The sequence below is a fragment of the Salmo salar genome, chromosome ssa04 (assembly GCF_905237065.1).
Source record: "Salmo salar chromosome ssa04, Ssal_v3.1, whole genome shotgun sequence".
Classification (NCBI taxonomy): domain Eukaryota; kingdom Metazoa; phylum Chordata; class Actinopteri; order Salmoniformes; family Salmonidae; genus Salmo; species Salmo salar.
In genome coordinates, this window is record NC_059445.1 from 26104188 (window position 1) to 26130794 (window position 26607).

Genomic DNA, 26607 nt, shown 5'->3' on the forward strand with positions numbered 1-26607 from the left:
CATTTTTTTCTCCCCAAAAGCTGTTAAACTAAAAGTGCATTTTCAGAATGTTATTTCGATCTCATATTGTGGAAATATTGGGTAAATCACGTTTTTGATTGTACTGCTCCTTTAAGCGGGGAGGCAGCGGCAACATGGAACTGGCTGCTTCTGGTTTCAAGGCACATATAAATACAAAGCGGAGCCGGGTACGAGGAAAACACAAAGGAGAAGAGGAGAATTCTCACGTTTAAAACTGAAGACTAACGGAGTCAGGTAATGAGCGCCTCCTGAAATCAAGCTTGTTTCCTAGAAGGTAAAACATGTAAAACGCCATTCGTCGCAGTCCAGTCATGGTTATAATATTCATCAACATTGTGGATAGCAAAGAAGTAAACAGCTGAGCTGCAGCTGTCAGTAGGCTACGGTGTGTACTTGTTGTAGGCAAGTATATTTATGCCTAGTGTTGAATTATGTGCCATATTAGGCTACAAAAAATAGGTAGCCAATAAAATACAATGTAAATGATCCTAATTCGATTGTTTACATCGCTTTGTAAAATTATGCTGTTGGATGTTCAAAACATGATTGCAATAGCCTAAGTTTAATTCTGTGTAAAATGTGTATACTGTTGTATTTTCTATTCCGTTTTGACTAGATATTTCTCCCCATTGAATGGTTTCAGTGAATCAGGATATCTCACAGAAGAAGAACTAGTCGTTCTTCTTTGTTTCAAACTGTGGTCTGGTGGTCTGTGTTGCTACTTTGACTATTACGTGGCAGAGGATGAGATACACACAGCCGTGCGTAGCCTGTCTGGAACTCAACGCTACTTTCTCTGTGGTCAGCAAAATAAACTTGACAACTTCAATTACATTTTCTCCCTCTTTCCGTCTCTATCTTGCCTGTATTATTCGTCCCTCTCTTAATTTCATATTATATGAATAGAATATGAATGGGATGGAATATAATTTTATTCAATTAGCTTGTTTTACAATGTTATTGTAATTTGATTAAATCCCAGTCCCTTATCTGTAACCCAAGGAATAAGAAAATAGATGGAAAAAAATCATTACAGCTGTTCTTGCGAAATTCCACTAGTTTATGCATGAATAATTACCAGCATATGTACATTGCCTAAAGGTGTAATACCCTTGTTCTACAAAATAAGTCAAGGTTTATCGTTACGTAAAGTAAAGAATATGATCTGTCTGGACTCAATGCTGTCAGGGGGTATCCACATATCTTCACCATTCAGAATCATCGCTCTTTGTTTTCAACCTTTTCAAAAGGCACTACTGTCCATTGTGCACCACCCGACCGCATTCCAACCTGTTCCCCTTCCGGGCAGTACCCTTTTAACTGCGGCTTACCTTTGGCATTACCACTCTTGTCCTAGGGGCACCGCACGCCTGTTTATACGGCTCCAGGGTGGATGACACCCGAGCATCAGTTCTAGCACTGCCAGCCAGAGGCCCTCCCCTAGCCCTAGCATCCCAGCTCTGGAACACCGGAGCTGGGAGAGAGGTGTGGAATTTCTGGGGCCTGTCTGGCACTGGACCCGGGCCCCCAAGGCTAGAGCGCTCTTGTCCTTTTTGATGTCTGCGGTCTTGAGGAAGTGAGACGTCATGTTGCCACACTAGCAAGCACTGTAGTGCGCACTAGGGGTTTGATCCAGACCAGAGATGTTCCAGGGTTGTCGGATATGGCATGAAAGCAGCTGTGGAGTGGACTGAAGTGCAGACGGTGAGGAATTGGATGGAGGAAGGGTGTGTGTGTGTTTTAGGAAGGCCGATATTTGGAAGGAATAGGGTGGGGGTGGCCTTACAACTCAACAAATGACAGGCAGACTTCTTTTTAACCTTACAGTCCCTTTTTATGCCCTGGCCTGCCCCTGGAAAGAGCAACCTCGAGCAATGTCAGTCAAATGTAGGCTAGGTTGCTCATTTCTAGGTCACACACTGTAGAGTTCCTCACCCCGGTCCAGCCCCCGTTAATCTGCATTCTGCGGCATGACTAGAGAGAGAGGAGTGGTGACATGTGGTGAGTGCGTTAACCAGCCAGGGATAATGGAATCACAGCGGCTCTATGTCTTGGTCCGGGGAGGGAGAGAGGGTGTGTGTGTGTACATACACACGTGTGTGTGTGTGTGTACATGCACACGTGTGTGTGACAGAGAGTGTATGTGACCTGGGAAACAGCAGCCCAATTCTGTGATCCTTTCTCTGCAAATGTTATTGCTGTTTTGTAGTAAAACCATAGTATTACTGTAATAGTACTAGGCAGCTTTACTGTATATGCAATACACTAAATACACCATCCTAGGACATTCAATACCTTTTTACTCTCCTGTGATTCAGAAAGTAAGGCTGAATGTGCGTATTGCCATTTTACCCAGTGATTTATAGTAGTGCTTGCATACAAATCCCATATTGCTTCACAAGTAAATGTGGATGCAGGAATAAAGCTTTGGAGAAGCATATATCATGAGCAGGCTTTTCTGTTATTACAATCAGAAAGGAAGGCCATCTTCCTACAGAATCCCTGAAGGAATCCAGGGCCCACTAACAGTTTGTCCCAAATGGCACCCTATTTCCAGTACTTTTGACCAGAGCCCTAAGTAGTGCACTATTTGGAACACTCTGTGTCTGATTTATTACATAGTTACAGGCCCTTCTAGCCTCTGGGAAAGGGGATACCTAGTCAGTTGCACACTGAATGCGTTCAACCGAAATGTGTCTTCCATATTTAACCCAACCTCTGAGTCAGAGGTGCGGGGGGCTGCCTTAATCAACGCTGGCCCAACACTCTTAACCACTAGGCTACATGCCTCCATAGAGTGACTGTGGTCTTACGGATGAGAAGGGGTATTTTTCCGGTTTAGATGTGTCACCTTGTGTTGTGGGGAAGGAACAAAGGGAACGTGTTTGCTTTATCTTTTTCCCTGGATTTCCTCTCACTCGATGAGAAGCATCCCTAACACAGATTGAGGACTCTGCCTTGGAACACTAATAACAAAAAAGATACAAACTCTTTACTTTATCTGCCTGTAACTGTGGTGCTGCTCTGCTGTGGGCCCCATGGGCTCCTTGAGCGAGCTCCACTGTGGGTCCTTCAACAGGAAATGTCTCGGTGACCTACAAAAAGGATGTGCTGACATCACACCCCGCTGTGTGTCCTCACAGAGGCCCGCGGTGTGCTCAGTGTGCTTGTGGCTTATCTTACATGTGTCTGCCTGAACATAGCAAGAGGTCCAATTCATCCCCCATTACCTCTCAATTCAATTACATTAAAACAACCTTCTTTTTTTTTCTTTTGGTCCATGAAACAAGCTGCACCACAAATGAGAAAAGCATAAGTGTGTGTGTTGGTGTGTATTAACATTTCACCTCTAAAGCTCTGTATAAAACCCATCAATTATTATTAATATAACACAGAATTAATAGGTTAATATGTGACAGAAGGAAGGATTGAAAAATACCAAATCATGAGCAGTAAAAATACATTTGAATTGTTCCTCAGCCTGCAGGCACTTAGTCAGCTGACTCTTAACTCCACCATCGTTTCAGTTGTGAGGTGACCCAGGGATGCCTATTATCCCAAAGAAATGGATGAATGTTGTCATAATTAGGATCGTCATTATCGGGAGTATTATTGCTGTGTGTGAATGAGTGATTGATTCTGTGTATGCACCAGTGGAGGCTCCTCAGAGGAGCAAGGGAGGACCATCCTCCTCAGTGAATTCATAAAATAAAAATAGTGAAACATTTAAAACGTTATCCTTTTTAGATTAAACTAAACATATACACATGTCGCCAAGTAATTTATTAAAACACTGTTTTGCAATGAAGGTCTATCTGTAGGGTAGCACCATGGTGGAGCCGGTGGACAGCTGGCTTCTGTCCTCCTCTGGGTACATTAACGTCAATACAAAACCTAGGAGGCTCATGGATTTCACCCCCTCCAATAGACTTAAACAGTATTTATGACTTCCGGAGGACGTCCTCCAACCTATCAGAGCTCTTGCAGCATGAACTGACATGTTGTCCACCCAATCAAAGGATCAAATAATTAATCTACTACTGAAAGCATAAACTACATCTAGCTAGCACTGCAGTGCATACAATGTGGTGAGTAGTTGACTCAAAGAGAGAGAAAAACTATTAATTTATTCCAAAATGGGAAGGGAGGGTAGAGAGAGTCACTTACATAGCTAGCTAGTTTTGCCTGCTCAAACAGAGGGATGTTACAGTATGTGTGTGTAGCCACTCTATTCTTGTTGATGAGGGTTTTCCCCCTTTGCTGCTCAGTTCTATGCCTCAAGGCCACAAGGCTGTTCCTCTGTTCCTAGAATCTTATTAATTTGGAGACTGTGTAGTGGCCTTGTTAGTGTAACACTGTGTATGACTAGGTTCCTGGCCTCGGTATTCAGTCCACAACGCTGGTCCTGTTCGCCGGGTAAAATCAGGCAATAAACATGGCTTATATACGTAGAAACCGTCATTGCTATGCCAAATGGGAATCCATTCTGAAATAATAAGTCATTTCACAGGATTATGTTTTTTAAATATTAGACGTTCGGCATCTGTGACGAATACCACAACTTTGTTGATAGTTTGTTGAGGTATGATCAGCACTTTTCAGGATCGTGTGAATATTCCAATGAAGCCATCACAGAAAAATGAATGTGAAGAAATAGATGCAGACAGAGGATTGTACTACTTTTGACCTTTGAGGGCTATGAAACAGATGCAGAAAGAGGATACATCCCAAATGCAACCCTATTCCCTATGTGGTGTACTATATAGGTAATATGGTGCCATTTGGGATGCACACAGACTCATTGAACGGTCTAGCCAGCTAGGACTTGTCCAGACATGTTTTGCTTCCTTCTCAGCCCGCTACTATTATAATTTCCTACTACTCAACACTCTTAGTCTTGTGATGCAGACAGCTGTGAGGTTAAAGGTGAACACATCTGGGAAGAAGGTTCTGAACTTCTTGTGTTGCAATCACTGCTGTTTGTGCTTGAAATGTATCTAACCTTTCTGCAATATACTGTGAACTATATTAGTTCCCATAGTCTGTACAGCATTTTGAATATGATCCACACTGCAGTTGGTGCCTGAAATGTTGGTGTCTAACTTTCCTGAGCTGTTTAGGCTGCGTTTACACAGGCAGCCCAATTCTGATCTTTTTTCCTCTAATTGGTCTTTTGACCAATCCCATCAGATCTTTTTACAGCAGATCTTTTTCAGAGCTGATCTGATTAGTCAAAAGACCAATTAGTGAGAAAAAGGTCAGAACTGGGCTGCCTGTGTAAACACAGCCACTGTGTACTGTATTCGAGCCTTGTGAAACACAACTAGTTTGAAACCAGTTTCGAAGAGACATCTTGCCCACGGTACATAGTGTGAAGAGAGTTAGTTCCCATAGTCTCTAAACAGCATGTGATATAATTAAGCAATAAGGACCGAGGGGGTGTGGTATATGTCCATTATACCATGGCAATGCGGAGTGCCTGGATAAAGCCATTAGCCGTGGTATATTGGCAATATACCACAAACACCTGAGGTGCCTTATTGCTATTATAAACTGGTTACCAACGTAATTAGAGCAGTAAAAACATTTCTTTGTCATACATGTTGTATACGGTCTGACATACCACGTCTTTCAGCCAATCAGCATTCAGGGCTGAAACCACCCAGTTTATAATCCACATTTTGGTCTGGGTGGTACTAAGTGTACTCAAATTGATTTGTTTTGGCTCCGTCCTCTTGCACTTTGTGTACCAATATGGTGTCATCTCAAACAGTAAACAGCAAACCTTTGGGAAGCTCAGATGAGCAGCATACCCTAGACCCAGCTGCAGTTCTAAATAGACGGTAACGGATTCACTGAACGGGTTTAACCGGTTTGACCGCTTGACCCTGGTTTGGGAGAAACCGCCTTTTTCTTGTGTGTGCGAGACGGTTTCTCAGTATGGTACCGCAGCATTGCCATGTGCAGCAGCGTTGCTGTGGTGACAGAGCGGGGAGGTTTTGTGGGGGAGAGGGGAGTGGAGTGCGTCACATGTAGGAACTGGAGGTAGCATATGGTCTCACCTCTCAGAGGAAGAGGAGGGGGAGGGGGAGGGGGGTGCGCTCAGGGAGGAAAAAATTGAAAAATGAGGATAATGGAACACGTTACTGCTCTGTTTAGTCTGCTTCCTAATGCATTTTCCTCCTTGATCCTTCCATCCCCTCTTCTTCTTTCACACACAGATGTACTTTTTCTCTTTGTCTCTCTTGCCTTTCCTATTTTTTTCTTACCATCTCCCCCTCTTTCTCTCTTTCTCTCTCTTCTCCTGTGTCCTTTCTTCCACTGCCTGCTTTCTGTCAAATGTGCCTATTTTCCATTTGGCAAGGCCCCGGCCTCAGCTCACTTGCGTACACACATGCTACTTCAGTGAGTGGTGGAAGGAAGTCTGTGAGAAAATAATAAAATAAAACGTATTTCACCTCAACATTTCAACCCTGCGACGCCGTCGCCCCAAACAGTCAATTAAGGACCCTTAGTGTTTTGTTTTGAGACTACATTAAATTAGTATAATGGGATCAGGGAGATGCGCTTTAAATATGCTCCATTTTGCATTTTGTTTCCTCAGACACAGTTGTCTATATGTTATTATAAACTGAGTGGTCGAGCCCTGGATGCTGATTGGCTGACAGCCGTCATTGTAAATAAGAATTTGTTCTTAACTGACTTGCCTAGTTAAATAAAGGTAAAAAAAATGGGTATGACAAAACATGTATTTTTACTGATATAATTACGTAACCAGTTTATAAAAGCAATAAGGCACCTCGGGGCTTGTGGTATATGGCCATTTTATACCAAGGCTAAGGGCTCTGTCCAGGCAATCCGCGTTGCGTTGTGCATAAGAACAGCCCTTAGCCGTGGTATATTGGCCATGTACCACACCTCCTCGGGTATTATTGCTTAAATATAATAAGCCCCCACTACACAGCACAGCTACTTCTTAGCCATGCAACGGTAAGGTGTTTTAACAAGGATAGGTATGTTATCCAGAGACAGTGGCTTAGACAGCTAGACCACAAAATAGCAAGACCTTTTTGAAATAGCGACTGTTTTAATAACATGATGAACCCGTTTCCCTTTCACACTCCAAGTATGCATACTTAGGAAAGCGCGATGAAATTCTATTTCCGGAATGGATTTGATGTCATAACGGGAATTTGATCTGAAAGAGGTTTTGTGTACAGTACTGTGTACGGAGGCTTTTACTTTGAACTGAGAACACTCAATGGAGTACCCACTAATACCCAATGATGCGTGTAAAGATACTTTCTGTCCTCATCTTGCCTGAGGGAAATTGACTTGCTTTGTTTTTTGTGTGTAGTTCCATTCATGTTTATTAGACAGGATAGTGAGGACGAATGAGAGAGCAATGAGTCGGATTCGAACCTGTGCTGGCAGCGGTATGGGTTCTAAAGTCAGCGCTTTATACCGCTGGACCACACAAGGATCGACTTGTTTTTAACTAATGGCTTGTTTCTCTGTTTCTGTTCCCCTCAGACCCCCTAGAAGAGGAGCTTGGACGGCATGCAAAGTTGTGAAATATCTTCAGACAGCACTGATGACCCCCTTAGTAGAGACCTACGCACTCGTCGACAGCCTCGAATAGTAGTGATCGGCGCGGGCTTGGCCGGTCTCGCAGCTACAAAGAGCCTCCTGGAAAGCGGCTTCACGGATGTCACAGTCCTAGAGGCGTCAGACCGCGTCGGAGGGAGAGTTCAAAGCATTCAGCACGGTAAGAAATGATGCTATGAACTTTATACACTACAAACAGACGAAGCGTTAGTAAGAAACAATACATGGAGGAAATGACGCTAAACCAGACCCTGGAATTTCATGGGTTATGACTCTATGGGTGTTTGTTTCTTAAATAGTTAACATTTTCTGTAAGCTGAAAGCTCCAAACCTCACTCACTGAGACATTCGACATGTCTGTGTGAGTGTGTAATCATCAGGTTGTTTCCCCCGCACTCACATCTAGCTGTCAAAAGGTGCCCCCGTCTATTCTCTATGGGGCTAGGCTATCAGTTGCTAATGCTAAAAGCCTTCCCAAAATAACACTGGATCAGAATGTGTGCTTAGCAAAGCCCAATTAAGCTTTCTCAATTCAAAATGTGAAATGTGATTGGGGAATTTGTCTCTCGGATGGATGTGTGGATAGTCCTGTAAAATCCCCTTTGAGCTGAACAAGTTAGATTACTCCCATTGCCACACATGGATTCAATTCAGTATATAAAAAAACCCACGTATTTATCACTATTCCTCATTCTCTACGAAGCCCTTTTCAATAACAAGTACCTCTCGAGTAGGTGGTTGTAGCATCCTCATAATGTCCAGTAGGCTGCAGTCACATTCATTGAATTGAGTGTAGTTCCTTTCACGTCCATTCAATTACAACAACTTCCCGTTCTCATTTCTCTGCTTATTTCATTGAATTCAAGTTCCATTCCATTCAACTTATTCCCAAATAAACTGACACAAACAATCAAGTTCTTGGGGTAAACCGAAGTTTGTAAGTGTGACCCCAAAGGTGCATCTGATATGACACATTATTCCCTATATATTGCACTACTTTTGACCGGAGCCTAAGCTTGTCCCAATATCCTCACTACTTGCATGGCCAAAACATTACTTAATATTGGGACAGAGACGAAGTGTATTATGTATTTATATGCCATTTAGCAGATGCTTTTTTTATCCAAAACGTACATTTTGTATGTATGGTCCCGGGAATCGAACCCACTATCCTAGCATTGCAAACGCCAACTGAGCTACAGTGAGGACTACATTCTTCTTCATCTTCTTCTCCTCCATCTATTCCAGGACAAACGACTTTGGAGCTCGGAGCTACCTGGATCCATGGTGCTAACGGGAACCCGGTGTACCACCTGGCGGAGGACAACGGGCTGCTGGAGCACACCACGGACGGCGAGCGCAGCGTGGGCCGCATCAGCCTGTACACCAAGAACGGCGTGGCCCACTACCAGACCAACAGTGGTACCAGGATCCCCAAGGACCTGGTCGAGGAGTTCAGTGACCTCTACAATGAGGTGAGGGGAGAGAGGTGTGTGTGTGTGTGTGTGTGTGTGTGTGTGTGTGTGTGTGTGTGTGTGTGTGTGTGTGTGTGTGTGTGTGTGTGTGTGTGTGTGTGTGTGTGTGTGTGTGTCCAGATTACCACTGATATGTGCACAGGGAGCCACCCATGACTGAATGTAGATACTGTATGTACATAGGGGCACGTATGCACTGGTGTGTATAGTACAGGTGTGTATAGTACAGGTGTGCAGGGAAACTCATGCACACACACAATTTGTTTACAGTGGTCCAGTGAACCGTGTCATGCCCTGTTCAGCTACCTCAGAGCGTTGTTATTCACGCAACATTGGCTTCCCCCCACTACCCTTCAGATCAGAGTAAATAGACACTGTGCAGAGGAAAGGGGGACGCTTTCTACACATTTCCCTTTCTCTATGTCCCTGAGTAATTCTCACAATAGTTATGTTCCATAAGTGTTGCAAGCAGCGAAGTTACCAATAAAGAACACAAATACCAAAGTCAATTTTTAAAGGATTCGCATTGGGTGGGCCAGAAAGAGGCGTAATCAAGCTTGTGGTGACCTGTTCCCAAGGCTTACGGAACTATTTCAAGGCACTTGAATAAACAAGAACTTTCTCTATTATCCACCTTAACAACACAGCATTCTCCACAGCAGCACCCATTCCTTTAAGAACACACTGTACGAACAGGAATAACTACACAGTAATAACAGAGTTTCTAAACCCAAGAGGCGCAACATTGCGAGACGTCCGAGAACGCTTGCGAAGCACTCGGCAGACCAGGGTTTGGGGTTTGAGAAGTTCATTTAGAGAAGTGAGAAATTCTTCCGTAGTTGTTCATTTTCTTGTAATCTGAAGGCACAACTTAGATTCGAGCCAATAAGTAACTGAACATGTTAATACTCCAACATGGTGAAAGTGACAAACCGTCACATTTTCATTTTCGTCAAAAACGACTTCATGTCTAAGGAGTGCCTTGGATTTGACGGCCTGCACATGCAGAGTTCGGCGTGAGACGACCGTTAGACCCAATAACGTATTTCTGCGCATGAGCTTAGCTAGCCAAAGTCTCCATGATATCGCCTACAAGCGTGATTGAAGATTTGTATTGGGGAAGCAGTTTCTACATACACTACCGGTCAAAAGTTTTTTAGGGCACCTTCTCATTCAAGGATTTTTATTTTATTTTTTTACAATTTCCAACATTGTAGAATAATAGTGAAGACATCAAAACTATGACATAACACATATGGAATCATGAAGTAATCAAAAAAGTGTTAAACAAATCAAAATATATTTTATATTTGAGATTCTTCAAATAGCCACCCTTTGCCTTGATGACAGCTTTGCACACTCTTGGCATTCTCTCAACCAGCTTCATGTGGTAGTCACCTGGAATGCATTTCAATGAACAGGTGTGCCTTCTTAAAAGTACATTTCTGGAATTTCTTTCCTTCTTAATGCGTTTGAGCCAATCAGTTGTGTTGTGACAAAGTAGGGGGCTATACAGAAGATACCCCTATTTGGTAAAATACCAAGTCTATGTTATGGCAAGAACAGCTCAAATAAGCAAAGCGAAACGACAGTCCATCATTACTTTAAGAGATGAAGGTCAGTCAATCCTGAAAATTTCAAGAACTTCTTCAAGTGCAGTCGTAAAAACCATCAAGCGCTATGATGAAACTGGCTCTCATGAGGACCGCCACAGGAATGGAAGACCCAGAGTTACCTCTGTTGCAGAGGATAAGTTCATTAGAGTTACCAGCCTCAGAAATTGCAGCCCAAATAAATACTTCACAGAGTTCAAGTAACAGACACATCTCAACATCAACTGTTCAGAGGAGACTGTGTGAATCAGGCCTTCAAGATCTAATTGTTGCAAAGAAACCACTACTAAAGGACACCAATAATAATAAGAGATTGGCTTGGGCAAAGAAACATTAGCAATGGACATTAGACCTGTGGAATTTTGTCCTATGGTCTGGAGTCTAAATTGGAGATTTTTGGTGCTAACCGGCGTGTCTTTGTGAGACGCGGTGTGGGTAAACGGATGATTTCCGCATGTGTATTTCCCACCATAAAGCATGGAGGAGGAGGTGTTATGGTGTGGGGGTGCTTTGCTGGTGACACAGTCTGTGATTTATTTAGGATCCAAGGCACACTTAACCAGCATGGCTACAACAGCATTCTGCGGTGATACGCCATCCCATCTGGTCTGGGCTTAGTGGGACTCATTTGTTTTTCAACAGGACAATGACCCAACACACCTCCAGGCTCTTTAAGGGCTATTTTACCAAGAAGAAGAGTTATAGAGTGCTGCATCAGATGACCTGGTCTCCACAATCCCCCAACCTGAACCAAATTGAGATGGTTTGGGATGAGTCGGACCACGGAGTGAAGGAAAAGGAGCAAACAACTGCTCAGCATATGTGGGAACTCCTTCAAGACTGCGGGAAAAGCATTCCAGGTGAAGTTGGTTGAGAGAATGCCAAGAGTGTACAAAGCTGTCATCAAGGCAAAGGGTGGCTATTTGAAGAATCTCAAATATAAAATATATTTAGATTTGTTTAACACTTTTTTGGTTACTACATGATTCCATATGTGTTATTTCGTGGTTTTGATGTCTTCACTATTATTCTACAATGTATAAAATAGTAACAATAAAGAAAAACCCTTGAATGAGTAGGTGTTCTAAAACTTTTGACCGGTAGTGTATCTTCATACTTAACCATCTTAGGTAATAATTAGGGAGCTGTAACATACAGTGTGAACAATGCTTTTATCCTGATTTCATGTGTCAGTCTGCATACCTCTATGCTGTAATCCCTTGGATAATCCATTTCCAAGATGCCAATCGCTTTGCAGTGTAGCAGCAGCATCAACACAGCAGAGCTACGCTATGCATTAGGCTAACCCCCACTGTGCATCATTACAGCAGCGCTAAATGCTTATCCCTTCCATGTATCATTACAACTGCGCTAAGCGCTAATCGCCACCTTGCCTCTGCCTGGAATCCAGCATAATTAATTAAGCAGTAGGATTAGCATTCCGAAGCTGACTTGGTTGTTTTGTTTCACATCAGGATTTGAGGTACATAGAAATCCTATCTGTTTAGATCTAATGTTTCATGAGTGTGAGGCAATGGACAAGAAATAGCTTTACAATTATTTGTCTTTGAAAATGTGTTTCTTGAGGATCCCATTTCAACTGGAGGCTATTTTATATTGTCAACAAAGGTGTGCTGCATCCTGGGTCGGGTTCATTAGGGCACGCAACGGAAAATGTTTTTTAAGTTTTGTTAAGGAATTTAAAAATTTAGTTTTCAGGTTGTTTTCAGTCTGTTTTCTTCCGTTTGTTGCCTAATGAACACACGCCTGGTCTTTGTATGCAAAACGTTCCACCAGGGAGGTAAGACGATGATAAGGTTATGCAATCGAATATCATGTCATATTATCACATGACCTTTGTGGTTACAATGTAACTTAGTGCAGCAATGATAAACATAAACATTCTGATTCCATAGAAAAAGAATGTGAACTTCACTCTGGGGCAGCTAAAGCAGTCATTTGAACTGCTCATGAATAAAAAAAAATATTCAACTCTGACATTTTTTAAGTCATGCCCCCTCCTTCCTTGACTTTTCCTAAATAAGTCTATATAACACACTGTCGTTGTTAGAATCTTAATATCACTAACATACAGTGGCTTGCGAAAGTATTCACCCCCTTAGGAAAAATTTCAATTTTGTTGCCTTACAACCTGGAATTAAAATAGATTTTTGTGGGGTTTTTATCATTTGATTTACACAACATGCCTACCACTTTGAAGATGCAAAATATTTTTTCTTGAGAAACAAACAAGAAATAATACAAAAAATCTGAAAACTTTAGCATGCATAAACTTTAGCGTGCATAACTATGGCTCTACAAAGTAAATACATTGTAGAGCCACCTTCTGCAGCAATTACAGCTGCAAGTCTCTTGGGTTATGTCTCTATAAGCTTGGCACATCTAGCCACTGGGATTTTTTCCCATTCTTCAAGGCAAAACTGCTCCAGCTCCTTCAAGTTGGATGAGTTCCGCTGGTGTACAGCAATCTTTAAGTCATACTACAGATTCTCAAGTGGATTGAGGTCTGGGATTTGACTAGACCATTCCAAGACATTTAAATGCTTCCCCTTAAACCACTCATGTGTTGCTTTAGCAGTATGCTTAGGCTCATTGTCCTGCTGGAAGGTGAACCTCCGTCCCAGTATCACATCTCTGGAAGACTGAAACAGGTTTCCCTCAAGAATTTCCCTGTATTTAGCGCCATCCATCATTCCTTCAATTCTGACCAGTTTCCCAGTCCCTGCTGATGAAAAACATCCCCACAGCATCCCCACCATGCTTCACTGTGGGATGGTGTTCTCGGGGTGATGAGAGGTGTTGGGTTTGTGCCAGACATAGCATTTTCCTTGATGGCCAAAAAACTCAATTTTAGTCTCATCTGACCAGGGTACCTTCTTGCATATGTTTGGGGAGTCTCCCACATGCTTTTTGGTGAACTCCAAATGTGTTTGCTTATTTTCTTCTATAAGCAATGGGTTTTTTCTTGCCACTCTTCCGTAAAGCCCAGCTCTGTGGAGTGTTCGGCTTAAAGTGGTCCTATGGACAGATTCTCCAATCTCCGCTGTGGAGCTTTGCAGCTCCTTCAGGGTTATCTTTGGTCTCTTTGTTGCCTCTCTGATTAATGCCCTCCTTGCCTGGTCTGCGAGTTTTGGTGTGTGGCCCTCTTTTGGCAGGTTTGTTGTGGTGCCATATTCTTTCCATTTTTTAATAATGGATTTAATGGTTCTCCTTGGGATGTTCAAAGTTTTTATAACCCAACCCTGATCTGTACTTTTCCACAACTTTGTCCTTGACCTGTTTGGAGAGCTCCTGAGTCTTCATGGTGCCGCTTGCTTGGTGGTGCCCCTTGCTTAATTGTGTTGCAGACTCTGGGGCCTTTCAGAACAGGCGTGTGTATATATATATATATATATATATATATATATATATATATACTGAGATCATGTGACACTTAGATTGCACAAAGGTGGACTTTATTTAACTAATTATGTGACTAATTATGTGACGAAGGTAATTGGTTGCACCAGATCTTATTTAGGAGCGTTGTAGCAAAGGGGGTGAATACATATGCACGCATTACTTTTCTGTTTTGTATTTTTTAGAATTTTTTTAAACAAGTACTTTTTTTTATTTCACTTAACCAATTTGGACTATTTTGTGTATCTACATTACATGAAATCCAAATAAAAATCAATTTTAAATGGCAGGTTGTAATGCAGCAAAATACTAAATGACAAAAATGTTATGTTTTCATAATTTCATCGCGCGTCTTGCTGACTGTGCGTCTTGGTGGTTGGTGTCACGTCCTGGCCAGTATATAAGGTTAATTGTTTTGTAGTTTGGTCAGGGCGTGGCAGGGGGTATTTGTTTTATGTGGTTCGGGGTGGTGTGTTTTGTGTAAAGGGTGTTTGATTTAGTAATTCCGGGTTTTGGTTTATGTTTAGTATTCTATGGTTAGTCTAGGTTGTGTGTTTCTATGTTTGGTTGATTGGGGTTGGGACTCTCAGTTGAAGGCAGGTGTTGTCTATCTGCCTTTGATTGAGAGTTCCATATATTAGGGTGTGTTTGTATGTGTGATTTGTGGGTGATTGTTCTGTGTTTCGCCTTGTGCCTTACCAGACTGTTTTTGTTGATCGTTCGTGTTTTTGTTATTTTGTATGTTCGTTTTGAAAGATAATTAAAAATCAAGATGAGCATTCACGTACCTGCTGCGTTTTGGTCCTCATTCACCGACAACAGCCGTGACAGAATCACCCACCACCAAAGGACCAAGCAGCAGAGGAAGGAGCAGACGGAGTTCGAGTTGGACTGGCGGGAGAAGTGGACTTGGGAGGAAGTTCTGGACGGGGCCGGACCCTGGCATCAGGCTGGGGATTATCGACGCCCGCAGTGGGAAATTGAGGCAGCCAAGGCAGAGAGGCGGTGGTACGAGGCAAAGTACGCGCTGAAGGAGAAGCACGAGAGGCACCCCCAAGAAAATTTTGGGGGGGGGCACACGGGTAGTTTGGCTAGGCGTAAGAAGAGCCGGAAGCCAGCTACTCGTGGTTATATGGAGGAGCGTATGGGGTGGAGAGCGCTATGTTTCGCTGAGGAGCGCACTATCTCACCCATACGCACGCACAGTCCGGTGCGCGTTATTCCAGCCCCTCGCAGGTGCCGTGCTAGAGCGGGCATCCAGCCTGGTAGGAGGATGCCTGCGCAGCGCATCTGGTCGCCGGTACGCCTCCGAGGACCAGGCTACCCAACTCCCGCTCTACGCACGGCTACCATCAGGCCCCTGCACAGCCCAGTCTGCCCTGTACGAGCACCCCGCTCGTACAGGGCTACTAGTTCCATCCAGCCAAGGCGGGTTGTGCAGGAGGTAAGATCTAGACCGGCTGTGCGCCTCCATAGCCCTGGGTTTCCAGCTCCTGTCTCTCGTGCGGACCCGGAAGTGCGTCAACCCAGTCCGACTCGTCCTGTTCCCGCTCCCCGCACTAGCCTGGAGGTGCGTGTACATAATCTGGTAAGCCCAGTACCAGCACCACGCACCAGGCTACAAGTGCGTCAACCCAGCCTCGCCAGTCAACAGTCTTCATCAGAGCTGCCCGCCAGTCAACAGTCATCGTCAGAGCTGCCCGCCAGTCAACAGTCATCGTCAGAGCTGCCCGCCAGTCAACAGTCATCGTCAGAGCTGCCCGCCAGTCAACAGTCATCGTCAGAGCTGCCCGCCAGTCAACAGTCATCGTCAGAGCTGCCCGCCAGTCAACAGTCATCGTCAGAGCTGCCCGCCAGTCAACAGTCATCGTCAGAGCTGCCCGCCAGTCAACAGTCATCGTCAGAGCTGCCCGCCAGTCAACAGTCATCGTCAGAGCTGCCCGCCAGTCAACAGTCATCGTCAGAGCTGCCCGCCAGTCAACAGTCGTCAGAGCTGCCCGCCAGTCAACAGTCGTCAGAGCTGCCCGCCAGTCAACAGTCGCCAGAGAGGTCAGACTGCGCTGAACTGCCGGAGTGGTCAGACTGCGCTGAACTGCCGGAGTGGCCAGACTGCGCTGAACTGCCGGAGTGGCCAGACTGCGCTGAACTGCCGGAGTGGCCAGACTGCGCTGAACTGCCGGAGTGGCCAGACTGCGCTGAACTGCCGGAGTGGCCAGACTGCGCTGAACTGCCGGAGTGGCCAGACTGCGCTGAACTGCCGGAGTGGCCAGACTGCGCTGAACTGCCGGAGTGGCCAGACTGCGCTGAACTGCCGGAGTGGCCAGACTGCCCTGAACTGCCGGAGTGGCCAGACTGCCCTGAACTGCCGGAGTGGCCAGACTGCCCTGAACTGCCGGAGTGGCCAGACTGCCCTGAACTGCCGGAGTGGCCAGACTGCCCAGACTGTCCCGAATTGCCAGACTGCCCAGACTGTCCCGAATTGCCAGACTGCCCAGACTGTCCCGAATTGCCAGACTGCCCAGACTGTCCCGAATTGCCAGACTGCCCAGACTGTCCCGAATTGCCAGACTGCCCAGACTGTCCCGAATTGCCAGACTGCCCCGACTGCCCCCCGGCGATGCCAGAGTGGCCCGACAGCCTGGAACGGCCGGAGCCAGAGCCACCTCCAGAAATAGGTGGGTTGGGGAGGGGGGTGTAGCACAGTGCCGTCGTTGACGGCAGCCACCCTCCCTTCCCTCCCTTTAGAAAAGGGGACTTTTTGTTGGTGTTGCTTGGGATTATTTTTTGTTAAGGTGCTTCTGGGGTAGCACCTTTAAGGGGGGGGTACTGTCACGTCCTGGCCAGTATATAAGGTTAATTGTTTTGTAGTTTGGTCAGGGCGTGGCAGGGGGTATTTGTTTTATGTGGTTCGGGGTGGTGTGTTTTGTGTAAAGGGTGTTTGATTTAGTAATTCCGGGTTTTGGTTTATGTTTAGTATTCTATGGTTAGTCTAGGTTGTGTGTTTCTATGTTTGGTTGATTGGGGTTGGGACTCTCAGTTGAAGGCAGGTGTTGTCTATCTGCCTTTGATTGAGAGTTCCATATATTAGGGTGTGTTTGTATGTGTGATTTGTGGGTGATTGTTCTGTGTTTCGCCTTGTGCCTTACCAGACTGTTTTTGTTGATCGTTCGTGTTTTTGTTATTTTGTATGTTCGTTTTGAAAGATAATTAAAAATCAAGATGAGCATTCACGTACCTGCTGGGTTTTGGTCCTCATTCACCGACAACAGCCGTGACAGTTGGGATATTTATTTATTTATTTTGTTATAAAAAGAAGCTGTTACCAAGTTCCAACACATGCCTTCTGTTTCATAGTTTAATTTAAGGATCCCAATTTTATTTAAACTTTTAACGTTTAAACGTTCACACCCCTACATGACACATATGTATTTATACTGTATCAACCGTGACTTTGGGTCCTTGAAAAGTGTCCTTGAAAAAAATTTTTTTTTATTATTATTATTATTATTATTATTGCACACAATTATGTGGTTACAACACTCTCATACCTTGGTAGAATCTCATCACCCACACAGATTACGGAATAGGTGGATGCCTTTGGCTTCAAGACATGGCATGACTCATGTCACATGTTTGTTCCTGTGTCAACTAAAGATATTCTGTGGTAGCCTACCCCATCACCCTCATACATGGGCAGAAAACCCCCAGGCTACTGAATAGGCGGATTCCTTTTGGCTACTTTACGGTAGCCTACCATAGATATTATTTCCCAGTGCCAGTGGTGTTTACCTGTTGTAACCCGGCACTCCCTTGGAATGGCCCCCGGGCGATCACCAGTCTCGTGACTGACGGCTCAGCTCCAGTTCCCTCCACCCTCTTTGTTCAGCTCACCGTTTCACTTCATTAGATAAGACACCTTCACGGTTGCACCCTTTTTGACGGCACAGAAATGGCTGTATCCCAAATGCAACCATATTGCCTATACTGTAGTACTTTTGACCAGAGCCGTATGGGTCAAAAGTAGTGCACTGAATATGGAATAGGGAGCCATTTGGCATCATCCCAGGTATTTACTGAGAAATTACACGTGAAATGTCTGTATCCCAAATGGAACCATATTGCCTATACTGTAGTACTATTGACCAGACCCGTATAGGTCAAAAGTAGTGCACTAAATATGGAATAGGGTGCCATTTGGCGTCATCCCAGGTATTTTCAGTGATTAATTACATGTGAAATGGTGCACAGTAATAATCTATGAATTACTTGTTTGTTTTTAAAACAGGCACCATTTGGTACCAGGTCATTACCAATTGTGTTAAATTGTTGTAACTAAGTACCAGAAAGTATGAATTAAAACAACATAGTTTCCTAGTAAATACCAATGGAAATAGTGCTACCCCCTTCACTGTGTGACCTCCACAATGATACTCTCCCTTTAGTACAATGAGTGGGCAGTTCCTTCTAAAAGAGGTGTGTGTGCTTTGGATAAAGAAGTTCTGTCATGCATGTTGCTTTATATCCTGTACTGTAGAAGTCACAGGCCTTGGAAGAAAGTGTGGAATAATGTAAAACAATCCGTTGTTGAATAATGTACTAAGTTCCACCCTCCCTTGCAGTCATGCCAAGGCGTTAAAGGATGTCATACATTCTCACCTGGCGGCACCCTTTTAAAGGGCAAATTTGGCATTCAAACAACAACGAAGCGATCACCTTACAGATTGCCCCTTTTAAAGTTTTAGAAGCACCCCAGTAGATTCTGAATGTTCAGACTCTGTTATAGACTCTGTTGTAGCAGGAACACTCTATGCATATTTTGGATTGCTTGGCTGTTGGATGAAGTAGTAGCAAAATACTGCCTGTCTATGCCAATGAAACTCTGGATTGTCCAGTGTAGAACCAGAATGAAAACAGACTGGTACCCAGACCAACCCTGCCTACGTCCCAAATGGCACCCTATTCCCTATATAGTGCACTACCTTTGACCAGTGCCCTAATTGCCATGGTCAAAAGTAGTGCACTATAAAGGGGAAATGGTGCCATTTGGGATGCTGACCCTCTGCACATTCATTACTGCTTATACCATGGCCATCAAACTCACATTTCTCCCCCCTCTTGCCATCCGCTCTACCCCTCTCCTCTCCTCCCCAGGTATACGAGCTGACTCAGGAGTTTTTCCAGAATGGGAAGCCTGTGTGTGCTGAAAGCCAGAACAGCGTTGGGGTGTTCACGAGGGACGTGGTGCGGAAGAAGATCACGCTGGACCCCGACGACTCGGAGAGCACCAAGAGACTCAAGCTGTCCATGCTCCAGCAGTACCTCAAGGTGTGTGTGTGTGTGTGTGTGTGTGTGTGTGTGTGTGTGTGTGTGTGTGTGTGTGTGTGTGTGTGTGTGTGTGTGTGTGTGTGTGTGTAGGGTGTGTGTAGGGTGTGTGTAGGGATGGGGGTGAATGTGTAAGGGGGAGGGTCCTTCTGAGAGACTATAAAAGATGCTAGAGCTCTAGTTAATGATTGGAATGCATTAACTACGCAAACATTATGCAAATCCATTAACGTTTCCTTCTCGGTATGTAAGATTGCTCGATGTGTTCCAAGAAAACTCATTTTAAAAGTCGTTACGGAAGGCAGTACTTTCTATTTTTCCATATTAAATCAACAGTGCTGTATTCTGAATCACTCATCTCTGGAGAGAATTGGTGCACCTCCTTGACCTCTCGCACAGTTCTGGTTCAAGCCTGTTCTTTATACGCAGATAAATGACTGAGCATGTGATGCTCCTGCTAGATTTAGACTTGCACTCTCACGCAAGTCTCACACAATACAAGAGTTTATGGCATGCTTTATGACTCAACTGAACAAGCAGGACAGGAAATCAAGTGCAAATAGGGCGGCAGGTAGCCTAGTGGTTACGGCGTTGGGCCAGTAACCGAAAGGTTGCTGGATCGAATCCCCGAGCTGACGAGGTACAAATCTGTCGTTCTGCCCCTGAACAAGGCAGTTTTTTAAAATGTATTTTTTATTTCACCTTTATTTAACCAGGTAAGCTAGTTGAGAACAAGTTCTCATTTACAACTGCGACCTGGCCAAGATAAAGCAAAGCAGTGCGACACAAACAACAACAGAGTTACACATGGAATAAACAAGCGTACAAGTCAATAACACAATGGAGAAAAAAAAGAAAGTCGATATACAGTGTGTGCAAATGGCGTGAGTTAACCCCCAGGCGCTGAAGACGTGGATGTCGATTATGGCAGCCCCCCGCACCTTAAATGCGGAAGACACATTTTAGTTGAATGCATTCAGTTGTACAACTGTAGGTATCCCCCTTTCCCTGAAACTCTGGCTAATGTTAGCTTTAGCTACATTATCTTGTTTATGTTAGCAATAGTTTAATTTAGCTTGGTAATGTTATTGCTCCATCGGTGATCCTTGCTCCTTGTAATTATACCCAATAACTCATTGGATTCAATTTAGTGTTGATCACTTAAAGGTCAGTTTGCTAATGAAATAGAAACACAGCGGACAACAAAATGGAAGCCCTTTATTACGCGTAGAGCCAACTGTGGTACAGGGCATCCAGGAAAGAGAAAGATGAGGACGACAACAACAGTTTACCTCAGGAAATGTAGCTATTGCAAGCCTTATTATGTTTGTGTATTTATTCAATTCATTTCCTGGTTCACCAGCACTCAGTTATTAGGGCTACATCCCAAATGGCACCTTATTACCAATGTAGTGCACTACCATTGACCAAAACCCTATGCACTATGTAGGGAGTAATGTGCCACTTATGTCCAAAGTTTCCTTTAGTGGCAGCCAAGGCCATGTTTTAAGACTTTTCCTCAGGGGAAATGTTAGGGTCTGTCGTTGAGGCTCTAGTTAGGTAAACAAACTATTGGGTTCGAAGACTTGAGCCAAAAAGTGATAACCCAACGAAAGTTTAATAAGATGTAATGGCCAATAAATAGGCAATTCAACTAGGATTAAGTAGCACTTTGATAGAGGTGGTTAATTTGGCCTCAATTCAATAAGGAGTTTTAGCCAATCAAAGAGTAACAGAAAATAAATCTACTTGAAAGAAAGTAGATACATTTGACCAGAATTGAACAGACGTATTTGTCTGTGTTTCTATATGATACAGCCATCGTCTGGTTCCTCTTTAGGTTTCTTCCATCCACTGTTCTGCTACTTGCTCTCTGGGCTTCTAGGCTGAGTTATTAAAAAGAGCTTCAATACATTTGACTGATTGCTTGATTGATGAGTTGATTGATTGATTGGAAAGAGGTGGAGAGTTGTTAGAGCAGCTAATAAAGGAGCTCAATTTGATCTGAGTCAAACTAACTTTGTTTGTTTGTATGTGTGTTGTCCTTCAGGTGGAGAGTTGTGAGAGCTCGTCCCCCAGCATGGATGAGGTCTCGCTGAGTGAGTTCGGCGAGTGGACGGAGATCCCAGGGGCCCACCACGTCATCCCGGGAGGCTTCATGAAGATCGTGGACCTTTTGGCGCAGGACATTCCGTCCCGCATGATGCGCCTGGGGAAACCCGTCCGCCGCGTCCACTGGAATTTCTCCGCCCAGCAACAGGAGGAGATCGCTCACGGCGACAACAACAATCGGCACGACGACGGCGACCATAACGACGACCAACGTTGCCATGGTGAGCCCAACCCCAATCCGGGTCACGCGTACCCCATCAGCGTAGAGTGCGAGGACCTCGAGTCGCTCCCAGCCGACCACGTGATCGTAACCGCCTCACTCGGCGTCCTCAAGAACCGCCATGAGGCGCTCTTCTCACCCTCGTTGCCTGAGGACAAAGTCCTCGCCATCGAGAAGCTCGGCATCAGCACCACTGACAAGATTTTCCTGGAGTTCTCTGATCCCTTTTGGAGCCCCGAGTGCAACAGCATCCAGTTTGTGTGGGAGGACGAGGCGCAGCTGGAGCAGCCGGTCTACCCCGAGGAGCTGTGGTACCGTAAGATCTGCTCATTTGACGTGCTGTACCCGCCTGAGCGCTACGGCCACATGCTGAGCGGCTGGATCTGTGGCCAGGAGGCACTGCTCATGGAGCGCTGCGACGACGAGACGGTGGCCGAGACCTGCACCAAGCTGCTGCGACGCTTCACAGGTCAGTGTGCATGTCTGTGTGTTTGTCATTGTGACATTGACGTGCGTCCGTTGACTTTGTGTGTCTGTGTGTGAGTGAGTGATATACAGTAGCAATGGGAGTTTTCTGAATCGAGCCGCAGCTTTTAGACAAGTCTAGCACTAACTAGATTTCAGCTACTCAAGGTCTTCGTTGATGAATCAAATCATGTGTTCTTGATGGAGTGAGGACCACTGACCTTAAATAACTCACTGAGATAGGCCATCATCAGCATTCCCTCACTGAGTATGAATCATGCTCAGTGCTTCAACTCATCAGTATAGGGAAGGAATACTTTTAACACACACACCACACACACTGTTACGAGCACACTGTAACCTTGAGGGCTGAATGAGTGCAACAATACTGTGCTCCCAGTGAGTCACGGTGACCCATTGAAGAGTCATTCCACTTATTCAGCCCTAGTGGGCCTCTAGGTATACATTAAATACAGGAAATGACATCATCATTCTGAGCCTTGAGGTATATCGCCTTTCCCAGAAGGGGGTTTGGGGGGCTGATGCTGAATGAGTCACATAGACGTCTGGCAGAGTGATGGTGTTGAATACATGTGCATCCCATAACAACTGGCCCAGGGTCAGTTTTAGTCACTGTGCTCTTAATAGGTGGAGTAAGGATTGGATGAAGAAATGCTAATCCCACAAAGTTGTTAAAGGAGTTGCCTGTGGGTCTGCATCCCAGACATACAGGCAATATTCTCACAGAAGAGATGAGTGAGTCACTGCCATAGCTGCTCGACTGTATCAAGTTGTCTTTCACCCATGAACAGCCCCCTATTAAGAGTAATGGTGACGAAAAGAAACACAGCAAATTGAAAATGGCTGCAACTGTGGTCGAGACTCATGGGTCTTTTTTAAGAGAGAACCTGACAGAAAATCAATTGTTCGATTCGACATGAGACAGAAAAAATTGCTCTCTTACGTTAAGGCCATATTAAGGTTCCCGCTCCCTGGAAAACACTGTAAATGATAGTGTAGACAACACGCACACAGTTGTCTTTGGGCTGCCCTACACCGTGAAGCAAATAATTACTATTGATAGAGATTAGCCTTGTGGCTCTGTATTGCGTCAGTCTTTTTCCTGTTGACAGAGAAAATAGGTTAAGGGATATAAGAACGAAGTCCTGGTTTAAATAGTTTAGATGAAGGTGTGTGTGGAACGAACATTAAAGACTTTTGACAGGGTCACTATTACGCTGTAGACGGGTTGGTTGTTTAGAAGCAAAACCGACGCGTGCGCAACTATGAAGCAGAACAGACAGGGTTGGCTTTGAATGTTGACAACACGTAATCTATATTTTGTCTCCAGTGTTTATTGAAAACGTAAATACATTTTCACAATGAGCACTTGTTGTCTCTTAAGTACGTCGTCACAGTTGTTGGTTAGCTAGCTAGCGAATTTGAGAGGTTGCCATTTGGGATGCATCCCATCTCATGGGTGGACAAAGCTCAGTATTGTGGCTGACAGTAAGTGACTGTTGTCCTCCTTCAAGGACTAAGTTATCCTCTGGTCAAGCCAGTTAGCTGACAAACGGATCATAGGAGAGTCAAGTCTAAGCTTAGCGTATGTCACCGACCCGGTTACCATCACTTAATGACGACGTCAGAGGCTTTCCTGGACACACACACACGCCTCACTAGGGCTTTACAGTTACTCCTCCCTATACAGCCAAGCCAACGGACACAATCAACCATAAACCCTGTCTTCCGCTCTGAGCAATACTCGCTGCCTGCCCTCACATTGTTTACTTCCGTAGGGAGTACCCCCCCCCCCCACACGGAAACTCATTAACCCACACACTGACACACTCCCCTGATGTAGGTCACTTCGGTTTAATCCCCTACGAAGCAGATTCATTACAGATAGACTAGAGTGTGTATGGTCTCTAAGAGGGACCGTAGCTGATTAGTACCGATACAGGAGATTGGATTGGATGTGTTGGAGGATCACCTATGTTAGATGGGTGGAGGATCACTCACCATGCATCGCCATTACCTTAGGAAACTTTCAATGGCTTATTTCCACCTGCGGAAGAGTTGTGTGTGTGCCTGTGTGTGTGAGAGAGTGTGTTGGTGTGGGTGGATGTTGATGTTGATGTTTCAGTGTCCATCCAAAGGGTTTTTATTGGACTGACCGCACTCACCATCCACCTCACTGTTCCTCCCTCTTCCTCCTTCTCTCCCTCGTTCAGGGAACCCCAACATTCCTAAGCCGAGGCGGATCCTGCGCTCATCGTGGGGCAGTAACCCTTACATCCGGGGCTCCTACTCCTTCACCCGGGTGGGCTCCAGTGGGGGTGACGTGGAGAAGCTAGCCATGCCCCTGCCTTACACCAAGAGCACCAAGGCTCCGGTAAGAACAGCATCTGGATCTGGATGCAGACTTGGGTTCAAATACTATTTAGGGTATTTCAATAAATTTTAAAGAAATTTCAAAGTAAGTATTTTGACATTTTTTCTTTGAAAATGCAAGTAGTTGAATATTGGAATGCATTTGAAAATACACTTGGGAAGTATTGGCTTGTATTTGAAAATACTTTTAAGTATACAAATATTTAAATACTGCATGCATTTTAACCCAGGTCTGTTTGGTCCTAGGGCTATTTGAAAAATAGTTCTGTATATTTATAGGAAGTTATTTGCAAATACTTAAAAATTTGGCCACATTATTTGAAATCACTCCAACAGAAAAGAAGTATTTAAATAACACATACTTAAATATGCATGTATTTGAACCCAGACTGGATGTAGTGTATCAGCTGGGTCGTGAAAAGCCTTCCCCAATGACTAAGTGGTGTTTGTGGTATAGTATGTTAATGACAGCGTAATGAGAATGTATTTACTTTCATTGGTCTCTGTAGGCGTGATGCTTGTTTCCAGCCACGAGAGGAACTTGTAGCATGTTGTCAATGTGCCTGTTTCATCACTATGCCACCTAATAAGGCAGTAAGGGATGTGACAGTCACAGTGTTGGATCGATTATGAATCATGGGCCTTGGCCACCACCTTAGCCCCTGAAACCTGACGCATGTGTCCTTATCTTAGTCTGTGTGTGTGTGTGTGTGTGTGTGTGTGTGTGTGTGTGTGTGTGTGTGTGTGTGTGTGTGTGTGTGTGTGTGTGTGTGTGTGTGTGTGTGTGTGTGTGTGTGTGTGTGTGTGTGTGTGTGTGTGTGTGTGTGTGTGTGTCCATTTAAAGACTGCTAAAGGAGCAGCGTGACCTTCGAGAAATCCCCCTCCCGTCAAAAGAGTGACAGATCGTCACAAGCAGCCTTCTTACATATAGACAGAGACTAAAATAGCTCCTCATGGCTGCATCTAAATGGCTCACTATTCCCTATATAGTGCACTACTTTTGGGACCATAGTGCACTACCTTTGACTAGAGCCCTGTGTAGAGTATAGGGGGCCATTTGGGATGCGGCCCATAGAGTATGCATAACATATGCGGCAGTAATAGAGTATGCATAACATATGTTGGGTCATGACGACATTCACTGATTTGTTAAGGTCTTGTCTTTTTTTTTCTTCTCGCCCCTCCTCTCTTCTCTATCTCTGCCCTCTCTATCCACATATCTCCTTCTCTATTGTATTCTTCTGTATGCCTCGTTATCCTCTCCTTTTTCCAACCTCTCTCCTCGCCCTTCCTCTCCTCTCCTCTTTACCCTCTCAGCCTCTACAGGTGTTATTCGCCGGGGAAGCCACCCACCGGAAATACTATTCCACTACCCATGGTGCATTGCTGTCGGGACAGAGAGAGGCCACTCGTCTTACAGAGCTGTACCAGGACTTGCACAAAGAAACCACAAAGCCTAACATGTAAAAATGACTAATGAACCACTGACTAGTGATAAAAAATAAACAACTTGTGTTTTATTCTTTCTATATTTTACGTTTTTTTAGATTAAGTTATGCATGTGAAAGCATAGTAGGGGCATTAACAATTAAAATGATGATAATGATGAATACAGTTTTTACTGTATTGTAGAGATACATAGAGGGAGAGCGTGGTAGATTTGACCACTTATATGAGATGTACTGTAAAAAGGCTGCAAAGGGTGCCGTCATCTCTTGTCCATCAATCTGTTGTTTAAATAAAAAATTGATAAGTTAATGTTTATATAATAACACGTCTATAATTTAACTGTTTTTTGTAAGTGCCTTCTTTATTTAATGTCATGTTATTGAAAACAAACAAAAAATGATGGCAAGGATTAATAAACTTGTATATTAATGTGAGATACGGTCATGTTTAATTGTAATACCATTTGAATATGTCCCAGACGGTTCCTGTCGAGGACAGACATTGGCAG

General features: G+C 44.4%; 1 protein-coding gene across 1 annotated transcript; it reads left to right on the forward strand.

Annotated features, from left to right (window-relative positions):
• Positions 1-4: 4 nt before the first annotated feature.
• On the forward strand, positions 5-26533 carry LOC106602764 (spermine oxidase). The gene is made up of 7 exons (XM_014195606.2): positions 5-255; positions 7555-7789; positions 8878-9104; positions 19289-19462; positions 21510-22260; positions 24491-24651; positions 25968-26533. Exons 2-7 carry the CDS (start codon positions 7582-7584, stop codon positions 26115-26117), a joined length of 1671 nt encoding a protein of 556 aa, XP_014051081.1. The 5' UTR covers positions 5-255; positions 7555-7581; the 3' UTR covers positions 26118-26533.
• The last annotated feature ends 74 nt before the right edge of the window (positions 26534-26607 follow it).